Source organism: Phyllobates terribilis, unplaced genomic scaffold, assembly GCF_046119375.1.
Source record: "Phyllobates terribilis strain yellow unplaced genomic scaffold, ASM4611937v1 Scaffold_8__6_contigs__length_399053987, whole genome shotgun sequence".
Lineage (NCBI taxonomy): Eukaryota > Metazoa > Chordata > Amphibia > Anura > Dendrobatidae > Phyllobates > Phyllobates terribilis.
The window spans coordinates 60975505-60987573 of NW_027362768.1; the positions used below are offsets into that span (position 1 = coordinate 60975505).

A 12069-nucleotide genomic window follows, 5' to 3' on the forward strand; every position below is an offset into this window, starting at 1 on the left:
GAACTGTGGTTTTCCTCTTCCATGGTTAAAATCTGGGTGTTATCAACCTGCTTGCCTTTTTTCCATAAAAAAAAGCAGTTTGAGTGTGTCGCTGACTGTTCAGACACAAATATATCCATTTTAACAAGTCTGGTATACACCAGGAAATTATAACTGTGGTTTTGAAGTTCCACTGTTCAAATCTGTGTATTATCCACTTTTTTGTCTTTTTTGCATAAAAAAAAACAATTTCAGTGTCTCGCTGACTGTTCAGACACCAATATATCTGTGTAAAAGAGTCTGGTGTAGGTCAGAGAACTAGAACTGTGGTTTTCCTCTTCCTGGTTCAAATCTGGGTGTTATCAACCTGCTTGCCTTTTTTCCATAAAAAAAACAGTTTGATTGTGTCGCTGACTGTTCAGACACAAATATATCTATTTTAACAAGTCTGGTATACACCAGGAAACTATAACTGTGGTTTTGCAGTTCCACGGTTGTAATCTCCTTTTTATTACCCTTTTGCCACTGATAATGCGATTGTAAGCTATTTTACTTCATGTACAATGGGCAAGGTGCATGGTAAGGGACGTGGAACTGGACGTTCTGGTGATGGTGTGTGCAGAGGACGGGGCCGTGGCCAAGGTGAAAATGTGCCACAACCAACAGCCACATCTTCTCGCTCCCAGTTCTTGACTGAATTACTAGCGAAGCACACAAAAACAAGACCACTGTCAATTGACAATGCTGACAAGCTGACCCTTATCAAAATGAACAAGGGCTGGATTGGGCCAGACTTCTCTTCACCACCAAATGACAGCAGAGTAACATAAAGTCAAATCCACTGTGTTGTTTCGGGAGGTGTATTCCCATGCACCGCTTCACACCACACATGGGTATACGCTTCCTCATTTCGGCTGTTTTTTGCTCTTCTCCTCATCCTCAGCCTCCACCACCACTATACCACTAGGGTGACTGTGGTCCGTGTTGCCAGCATTGCAAGTTCCTCCGTCCTAATTTTTGGCAGCTTTTGCTTGGAAGGCATAGGCAAAGACTATGGAAGACCCACTCCCCAATAATGGAAATAATGTTTTTAATATGCTGTACTGCATGGCTCTTGTAAAGGGCATTAAAATCGTCTTGTTAAGCTGCTGTGACCTCCACGTCTCTTCCAAAGGGCATTAAAACCATCTTGTTAAGCTACTGTGACCTCCACGTCTCTTCCAAGGGGCATTAAAACCATTTTGTTAAGCTACTGTGACCTCCACGTCGCTCCCAAGGGGCATTAAAACCGTCTTGTTAAGCTACTTGTCCTCCACGTCTCTTCCAAGGGGCATTGATATTGTCTTTTTATTCCACTGCAACCACCACCACTCTTCCAAGGGGCATTGATATTGTCTTTTTATTCCACTGCGACCTCCACCACTCTTCCAAGGGGCATTAAAACTGTCTTGTTAAGCTACTGTGACCTCCACGTCTCTTCCACAGGGCATTGATTTTGTCTTTTTATTCCACTGTAACCTCCACCACTCTTCCAAGGGGCATTAAAATCATCTTGTTAAGCTACTGTGACCTCTACGTCTGTTCCAAGGGGCATTAAAACCATCTTGTTATGCTACTGTGACCTCCACGTCTCTTCCAAGGGGCATTACAACTGTCTTGTTAAACCGCTCTGACCTCTACGTCTCTTCCAAGGGGCATTAAAACCGTCTTATTAAACCACTCTGAACTCCACAGCTCTTCCAAGGCGCATTGAAATGTTGTTTTTAATTACCTCTAACCTCCAGGACTCTTACAACGGGCATTGCATTTCCTCCTAATTTTAGTCAGCTTTTGCTTTTCAATGCATAGGCGAACACTAAGGGAGACCCACCCCCCAATAATGTCTAGAAGGTTTTTAGTACGCTGTAATCCACGTCTGTTTCAATGGGCATTGCAGTTCCTCATAATTTTTGGAAAGCCTTCCATTCACTGCTTAGGCCAACAGTATACAGGAGACCCAGTTGCTATAAATGGAAAAAACAGTTTAGTTAAGGCCCTCTGACCTCCATGTCACTTCCAAGGGGCATTGGAGTTGCCTCGAAATTTTTGGTAGGCATTGCACTCACTGTATGCCCTATAACTGTGTAGCCGAACTGCTCCTTTTGGTACAGAAACATATCCTACAAGACATGTGTGGTTGACTGGCCTGATATTGATGTGAATGGTCCCTGTTCCTCCTGCTCTTTCTCCTTTGCCAACACTTCATCCATCATTCATCACCTAAAGCTTTGTTTTAACGGGAGTCATAGAACTGGGATAGTAGAAGGAAAGCATCCAGCAATTCTCAGAGGAGGTAGGAAATGTGCCAAAACGCTGACCACCTCAGGCCTAGCCGCTACTACATACACGCGCTTGCATTCCAAGGAACAGAAAGCTAAGGAGATGGATGGCCTCATGATCATGAATAATTTACTCGCTGTGTAGGAGGCCGACCACTGCTCCTGTCTACCTTCTGAACTTTGTGTTGAAGCCTGATTGACCCAGGATCCTCAATCCTCTATGTCTGGAGAACGTGTTGCATCCCAGTATCCAACTGTGTCCCGGCTTCCACAATATTAACCCAGTGTGAAGGCGTCAGTGAGATGGACCATCCCTTGCCACATTCACTTGTCTACTTGTTTGTGGTTAGGCTGTCCTTCCCACTAAATGCACTGGGGAGGGCACAGGTAATGTTTTGGTATGCGCGCTTGTGTATAAGGCGCACCGGGATAAATAGGGACGGTTGGGGACCGTCTATGGACACCCGGCCGCCCCCAGGCGGCTGGGGACCATGTGTGGGTACCCGGCCGCGGGGCAGCTGGGAACCAAGCATGGACACCCGGCCGCCGGGCGGCTGGGGACTGAGTATGGATACCAGGCCGCTAACGTAGCCATGATGTGGTGGCCAGATTCTGTCTCCACGTGCCTAAAAGGCCCAATTTCAAGTGCAATCAGCATGGTATTGCAGCCTGGGGGTGGGTGGGTGGCAGGCTGCATACTTGCGCTTGCATTGCAAGGAATGGGGAGGTACAATTGAACATGGCCCTGGGACAAGGACTTGCACGGGGATAGTTGCAAGTCTGCATCTTCTGATGCGGCAAGGATCACTTCTGATGGGCACACTTTTAGGCAGTGACCTGGGTGTCAGAGATGCTTCCAGGGGTCTTCCCCATGCTGTTCCCATGTCTTTTCAGCACTGTATGCATGTGTCACACAGCACATGGCCAGATAAGGTTGTAAAATGTTAAAATGACATTTCCGGGTGAATGCACTTGTCACGGTTGAAAGCAACACAAAAGTGCAAAAAGGCATAAAAAATGCTACTTGTGAACATGACGCAAGGTGTGGAGGAGTATTTTTGTTTTTGGTTATTTATTTTACCTTATACACAAGTCTATACCCTGGAAGGGATGTTCCTTAACATATTTCACAGGAAAGTAGTTTCAGTTTCATTTTGAACGTTTTATTGTGAGCCCGTAAAAGTGGCTTAATACCTCTGACCACATTGTTGACAGCAGTGACCTGGGGGTCAGAAATGCTTCCTGGGGCGATCCCCATGTTGTCCCCATGTCATTTGAGCACTGTCACTATTGTTTTGGGCACTTTTTAGGCTTTCTACAGACTGCCGGGGGTGCCGTCGCAAAAAATGCTTGGGTCTCCCATAGACTTACATTGGGCTCGTTGCTCGGGTCGAGCACCCGAGTATCACGGTGAGCTCAGCCCAAGCTTCGAGCACCCGAGCATTTTAGTGCTCGCTCAACACTAATTATATCCCTTCCCAGCACATGCCTCTTTCACTTGATTGATGACTTACTGTCTGATAACCTTGCCTGGCTTCTGAGGTCACAAAGGCAGAAAACAAATCAAATTTAAGAGGCTAGTGCTAGGTGCAGAAACAACCTAAGGAGGCAGTCGTTTCTTAAGTTCTCTTTTATGCTTGCACCTTTTATCTCACTAACATATGAATGAAAGTGCTAATTACGCAGGAATGCAGCAACAGAAGATATAAAAGTGACAATAGATTCCAAGACCTGCATTACCAAATATGCCAATGGTGGCAAAATGTCATAATTTCCCAATTATACGATATAAATAATCCAATAGGTGGCATATTTGGATGTTATACAGAGCCGTAATACAGCCACGTATAGCAGTAATAAAACAGTTTTCCGCTAAAATGAATGCCTTTAAAGAATCTGTTATCAGATTTCAATATGTAAACTACATACAGTACAGACCAAAAGTTTGGACACACTTTCTCATTTAAAGATTTTTCTGTATTTTCATGACTATGAAAATTTTACATTCACACTGAAGGCATCAAAACTATGAATTAACACATGTGGAATTATATACTTAACAAAAAAGTGTGAAACAACTGAAAATGTCTTAAATTCTAGGTTCTTCAAAGTAGCCACCTTTTGCTTTGATGACTGCTTTGCACACTCTTGGCATTCTCTTGATGAGCTTCAAGAGGTAGTCACCGGAAATGGTCATCCAACAATCTTGAAAGAGTTCCCAGAGATGCTTAGCACTTGTTGGCCCTTTTGCCTTCACTCTGCGGTCCAGCTCACCACAAACCATCTCGATTGGGTTCAGGTCTGGTGACTGTGGAGGACAGGTCATCTGGCGTAGAACCCCATCACTATCCTTATTGGTAAAATAGCCCTTACACAGCCTGGAGGTGTGTTTGGGGTCATTGTCCTGTTGAAAAATAAATGATGGTCCAAATAAACGCAAACAGAATGGAATACCATGCTGCTGCAAGATGCTGTGGTAGCCATGCTGGTTCAGTATGCCTTCAATTTTGAATAAATCCCCAACAGTGTCACCAGCAAAGCACCCCCACACAATCACACCTCCTCCTCCATGCTTCACAGTGGGAACCATGGGAAGACATGGTGGTTGGAATCTCAAATTTGGACTCATCAGACCAAAGCACAGATTTCCACTGCTCTAATGTCCATTCCTTGTGTTCTTTAGCCCAAACAAGACTCTTCTGCTTGTTGCCTTTCCTTAGCAGTGGTTTCCTAGCAGCTATTTTACCATGAAGGCCTGCTGCACAAAGTCTCCTATTAACAATTGTTGAAGAGATGTGTCTGCTGCTAGAACTCTGTGTGGCATTGACCTGGTCTCTAATCTGAGCTGCTGTTAACCTGCGATTTCTGAGACTGGTGACTCGGATAAACATCCTCAGAAGCAGAGGTGACTCTTGGTCTTCCTTTCCTGGGGCGGTACTCATGTGAGCCAGTTTCTTTGTAGCGCTTGATGGTTTTTGCAACTGCACTTAGGGACACTTTCAAAGTTTTCCCAATTTTTCGCACTGACTGACCTTCATTTCGTAAAGTAATGATGGCCACTCTTTTTTCTTTACTTAGCTGCTTTTTTCTTGCCATAATACAAATTCTAACAGTCTATTCAGTAGGACTATGAGCTGTGTATCCACCAGACTTCAGCACAACACAAGGCAAGAAATTCCACTTATTAAACCTGACAGGACACACCTGTGTAGTGAAAAACATTTCCGGTGACTACCTCTTGAATCTCATCAACAGAATGCCAAGAGTGTGCAAAGCAGTCATCAAAGCAAAAGGTGGCTACTTTGAAGAACCTAGAATATAAGACATATTTTCAGTTGTTTCACACTTTTTTGTTAAGTATATAATTCCACATGTGTTAATTCATAGTTTTGATATCTCTTTAAATGAGAAGGTGTGTCCAAACTTTTGGTCTGTACTGTATATTTTTAAATAGACCTCTTAGACCTGATGAAGCTGGTATACTTAACAGAATGTTTATATAATCTTGATAATAAAATGGGCATTATATGAATCAGCTGAAGAGTCAAAGAGGTCAGTAGTCCAAATGCTTTCAGACTTTGCCCACCTTGCCTGACATACAGCTGCAACTTATTCTGAGCAGTGAGAGATCTCAGCAGGGAGGGGGGCAGTGAGGAACTGTCAACCAAGCTACAATAGTTGGGTAAAATAAAGTCTGAACTTTCAAAATAAACTAAACTATAGAGTTATTCTGATGTGGTTTTTCAAAATACAATAGCCTTATAAGGCATAACATGTCAATTTAATAATGTACTTAATTTGCAAAATTTTAAATCCACTTTAAAAACTGAAAAGATCTAATTGGACCTACAGTGGGGGAAATAAGTATTTGATCTCTTGCCGTTTTTGCCTGTTGACAAAGACATGAGCAGTATATAATTTTAAGGGTAGGTTAATTTTAACATTGAGAGATAGAATATCCCCAAATATATCAAGAAAATCACATTGTATGAATTAGATACATTTATTTGCATTTTGCAGTGAGAAATAAGTATTAGATTCCCTACAAACCATTATGAGGTCTGGCTCCTACAGACCAGTTAGACACTCCTAATCAACTCGTTATCTGCATTAAAGACACCTGTCTTACATAGTCACCTGCATAAAAGACTCAATTAATCAGTGAGACTCTAACCTCTACAACATGGGCAAGACCAAAGAGCTTTCTAAGGATGTCAGGGACAAGGTCATAGACCTGCACAAAGCTGGAATGGGCTACAAAACCATAAGTAAGACGCTAGGTGAGAAGGAGACAACTGTTGGTGCAATAGTAAGGAAATGGAAGAAATACAAAATAACTGTCAATCGACATCGATCCAGGGCACCATGCAAAATCTCACCTCGTGGGATATCCTTGATCATGAGGAAGGAGATGGATCAGGCTAAAACTACACGGGTGGAACTTGTTAATGATCTCAAGGCAGCTGGGACCATAGTCACCAAGAAAACCATTGGTAACACATTACGCCTTAAAGTTTTAAAATCCTGCAGTGCCCGCAAGGTCCCCCTGCTCAAGAAGGGTCATGTGCAGGCCCGTCTGAAGTTTGCCAATGAACACCTGGATGATTCTGTGAGTTATTGGGAGAAGGTGCTGTGGTCAAATGAGACAAAAATTGAGCTCTTTGGCATTAACTCAACTCGCCGTGTTTGAAGGAAGAAGAAGGATGAGTACAACCCTAAGAACATCATCCCAACTGTGAAGCATGGTGGGGGAAACAATATACTTTGGGGTGCTTTTCTACAAAGGGGACATGACGACTGCACCGTACTGAAGGGAATATGGATGGGGTCATGTATTGCGAGATTTTGGGCAACAACTTCCTTCCCTCAGTAAGAGCATTGAAGATGGGTCGTGGCTGGGTCTTCCAGCAAGACAATGACCCAAAACATACAGCCAAGGCAACAAAGGAGTGGCTCAAAAAGAAGGACAGTAAGGTCATGGAGTGGCCTAGCCAGTCTCCAGACCTTAATCCCATAGAAAACTTATGGAGGCAGTTGAAGCTCCTTGTTGCCAAGCGACAGCCTCAAATTGTTCATGATTTAGAGATGATCTGCAAAGAGGAGTGGACCAAAATTCTTCCTGACATGTGCGCAAACCTCATCATCAACTACAAAAAACGTCTGACTACTGTGCTTGCCAACAAGGGTTTTGCCACCAAGTTTTAAGTGTTGTTTGCCAGAGGGATCAAATAATTATTTCTCACTGCAAAATGCAAAAAAAATATCTAATTTATACAATGTGATTTCCTTGATTTTTTTTGTTGGATATTCTATCTCTCAATGTTAAAATTAACCTACCCTTAAAATTATAGACTGTTCACGTCTTTGTCAGTGGGCAAACTTACAAAAACAGCAAGGGATCAAATACTTATTTCCCCCACTGTATATATAGTATCTGATGTATATAAAGAAAAATCTAATTTAGAATTATTTACATGATTTACATATTTTCTACATCAAAACAAAGATGGCAATATATTTAAAGAAAACTAATTGTGCTGTAAAAAATATAGTAAAAGTAACTATTCTCTAACATGTATCGTTTCTTATCTTTACTTGTACTATCAATTTATAAAAAAGAAAAAGAAAAAAAAGACTCTTTCCACACTTGTCAGGCTTCTTTGAATTTACGGCTCAAATCTGTCTTCAATGAAGACAGGTTTTGAAATCACAGAAGGATCATATTACAGTTTCTGCCTATAGTAGTCTAAAAAAAGGGGAGTGGGAAGATCTAAGGTGAGAGCTAGAGACAGACAGCAAACTGCTAAAAATACACAATACAAGTCAGAAATAGTGTTACATTTACAGCATATACACATGATAATGTAACAAAAAAAATTAACTTCAAGTGAGAATTACGTAACCACATTTGATATGATGCAAGGCTTACCCTTGAATACTCTTGTGGCCCATCGAGATTGGAGCTCTGCAATAGGCATTATTGCACCAATAGGTTGAATTAAGCCAATGAAGGCCACGGTTGGCTTTTCCAATAGTGGTGGAAACACATGTTTGTACAAAGATATGTGATTTTGCTCTACTTTAAGGTCAGGGTCCTCAAAAAATGGGAAAGAAAAACTGTATCCAGTAGCAAAAAATATCACATCAATATTTTTCTCTACAGTGCCATCTTCAAAAATGACATCTCTTTCTGTAAATTCCTTCACATTGGGTTTTACAAGAACCTTTCCTGCGATGATTCGATTGGGGAGATCATCATTAATGGTTGGATGCTGGCTAAGAATCCTAAATGCAAATACATGTACAGTATAACATTATCACAATGTAAAAATATATATCCAAACATGCACATAAACATATACAGTACTTTGAAATAGTATTCATACTGAGTGAACTTTTACACATTTTTTCACGTTACACTCCAAAGCTTAAATGTTTGTTATTTGGATTTTATGGGATATGCCAAGATAAAGTAGCAATTATTTGTGAAGTGTAAAGGAAATACAAGCTTTTTATAAATATCTTAAAAATATAAATCTGAAAATTGTGATGAGAATTTGTATTCACAGCCCCCCGAGTCAATACTTTGTAAGACCACTTTTCACTGCAATTACTGCTGCAAATCTTTTGGGGATATTTCTCTATGAGCGTTGCACATATACAGGCTGAAAGTTTTGCCCATTCTTCTTTACAAACTAGCTCTAGCTTAGTAATGCAGAGAATTGAACAGTAATTGTCAAGTCTTGCCACAGATTCTCAATTGGGATTGTATGTCTTACCTGTGCCGGGTTCATTAAAATACATGACTATGCTTTGATCTAAACCATTCCATTGTACCTCTGGCAGTATGTTCAGGGTCGCTGGAAGGTGAACCTACGCCACAATCTCAAGTCTTTTACAGCCTCTAACAGGTTGTCCTCCAGAATTGCCTTGTATTTAGCTCAATCCATCTTCCTATCAACTCTGACCAACTTCCCTGTCCCTGCTGAAGAAAAGCATACCAACAGTATGATACTGCAACCACCATGTTTGACTATTGGGATGATGTTTTCAGGGTGACGGACAGTGATAGTTTTCTGCCACACAGAGCATTTTAAATTTAGCTCAAAATTTTCTACTTTGCGTTATCTGACCAAATCATTTACTTCCACATGCGAGCTGTGTCCCCTATATGGCTTTTTGTAAAACTGCAAATGTGACTTATTATAGCCTTCTTTTAAAATTGTCTTTCTTCTTGCCACTGTTCTATATAGGCCAGAATTGTGAAGTATATGACTAATAGTTGCCGTGTGGACAGATTCTCCCCCCTGAGCACTGGATCTTTATATCTTTTCCAGTGTGACCATGGGCCTCTTGGATGTTTCTCTAATTAGTGCTCTCCTTGCTTGATATGTCTGCCATGTTTTGGTAGGATTGCAGTAGTGCCATACTCCCTCCTTTTTTGGATGATGGATTGAACAGTGCTCTTTGATATGTTCAGAGCTTGGACTATTGTTTTTATTTATGTTTTTTATAGCCTAACCTTGCTTTACTTTTCTCCACAACTTTATCCCTGACCTCTCTAGTGTGTTCCTTTGTTTTCATGATGCTGCTTGATCCCTAATGTTCTCAAACACCTGGGGCCTTCACTGAACAGCTGTAGTTATACTGAGAATAAATTACACACAGGTGGACTTCGACTCAATTTATAAATTATGTTACTTCTGGAGAGGGTATCAGAGTGCAGGGGGGCTGAATACAAATTCACGTCACAATTTTATGTGCTTTACATTTCACAAATGCTTTCTACTTTGTGTTGGTATATAATATAAAATTCCAATAAGATACATTTAAGTGTGTGGGTATAACGTGAAAAAATGTGGAAAAGTTCAAGGGGTATTAGGGATGAGTGAATGCACTCAATGATATTTGGATATCACTCTAGTATCTGGGTACTTGGATGAGCTCGGAACTCAGCGAGCATTAGCCGTTGCTTGGATTAGAAGTTTGAATCCCCACCCCGCATGTTTGGCGCCTGTTATGCAGCCAATAAACATGCAGGAATTGACTGCCAGTCACTGTAATGCCATAGCGATCTTGGTAGTGGCATTACTGAGATTGGCTGACTGTATTACATCATCAGGAGTTATAAAAAAAAACAGGCGCCGCCATGCTCGGCACACTGATGCCATTGCACAGCTCAGAGACAGTTTTTATTGGAGGGAGAGAGTGGTTGTCCAGGCCTGTGTGCACCAAGTTTAATGAATCAGAGTCTTTTAATGATGATACTGTGATACTGGTGCTGAAGCTGGACCATCATATTAACAATCCTTGGAAGGGCAAATCTTGTGCTTTGCTGTTTGTATCAGATGCATTCTGCATTTAGCCTAGGGAGGGACAGTTGCAGCAGCAGCGAGAGTGGCAGAATACAGTCTCTAGGCATAGCTTAGGACTTTTCAGTCCGTTGCTAAATACATATCTGCTGCACGTGACCATATTTTTTGGGGGGGTGAAAAAATTTACTATATTGTCATTTATAGAGCATTACGTGCATTCTGTTAAATTTTGGTGGTATATAACCCTCCAAAAAAGTGTTAAATTTTTTATGGAATGAATTTGTCATCCATACACTTTTATGTACTTTGTGTTACATTACGGTAGTATTAAACTCCAAAAAACGCTTTGACTGCTGCAGGTGACCAATTTTTTTTTTAAATAAAACTTGATTTCAGGACATCTAGCAATTAGATAATGTGTAAGGTGTGCGGTTAGAGATGGGGAAGTGTCAGTGCTGCTGATGGTGCTCACAGACGCCGAGGATGTGGGACAGGTGCGACTATGTCTTTTGCTGGAGCACGAGAAACACCCATCCACGACACATAGCTTCCTGTCCCACTTTACAGGGACACCATTTCTGAAACCACACCAGTTTGAACAGGTGGTGGGTTGGATAGCAGATAATGCTTCCAGCATGCTTAGCAGCACCCCCAAAGTCAGGAGGACCACAGTTCGGCAGTGGTGGTGGTGATTGACAAAGAAAATGGTCATTAGCAACCTGTGCCATGCCAAGATCAGCAGGGGCCTGACCACCAAGAGCCTAACCACTACCAGGATGATCAGGCACATGTCATCTTAGTACCTGACTCAGTGGGCCGAACGCCTGGGTCCATGATTGGTGCCAACGGGTAACACCACTGCTTCTTCCCCTGTGCTAGGTGCTTCCCAATCTTCTGTCCATGACACTGGTGCAGATGCCTCCCGCCCTGCACCAGTCCGTGCACATTCTGACACACCATCATCAGGCACTTCAAAATCCTTGTCCCAGCAACACTTTCAGCTGTCTACTCCAGACCTTGGAACGAAAGAGAAAGTTTTCAGCCACACACCCACAGGCCCAAATGCTAAATGGGCACATTTCCAGGCTGCTTGCCATGGAAATGTTGCCAATTAAGCTTGTTGGCATGGAGGATATCCGCTGACTCATGGCAGCAGCCATCCCTCGGTACTCGGTCCCCAGCAACCACTTTTTTTACCGGGGGACGTCCCCTGTTTGTACCAGCACGAATCCAGGAACATCACCTGTGTCCTTACCAATGCACTTACTGGGATTGTCCACTTAAAGACCGACACATGGATAAGTGATTGTGGCCAGGGACACTACATTTCCCTGATGGCACACTGGGTGAATATTGGGGAGGCTGGGGCAGAGTCCCACCCTGGCACGACACATGTGCTCCCAATGCCGAGAATGGCTGGCCCTACTTCTATCAGGGTTTCCTCCACCTCCTACATC

At 42.3% G+C, this 12069-nt stretch overlaps 1 protein-coding gene across 2 annotated transcripts in view; it reads right to left on the bottom strand.

The window, feature by feature from the left end:
- The window catches only part of LOC141156710 (flavin-containing monooxygenase 5-like), a 258436-nt gene that overhangs the window by 47796 nt on the left and 198571 nt on the right, over window positions 1–12069 (bottom strand). For both annotated transcript variants that reach the window (XM_073642994.1, XM_073642992.1), the window contains one exon: window positions 8227–8582. In XM_073642994.1, the coding sequence (XP_073499095.1) occupies window positions 8227–8582 (356 nt within the window). The remainder of the gene's footprint in view (window positions 1–8226; window positions 8583–12069) is intronic.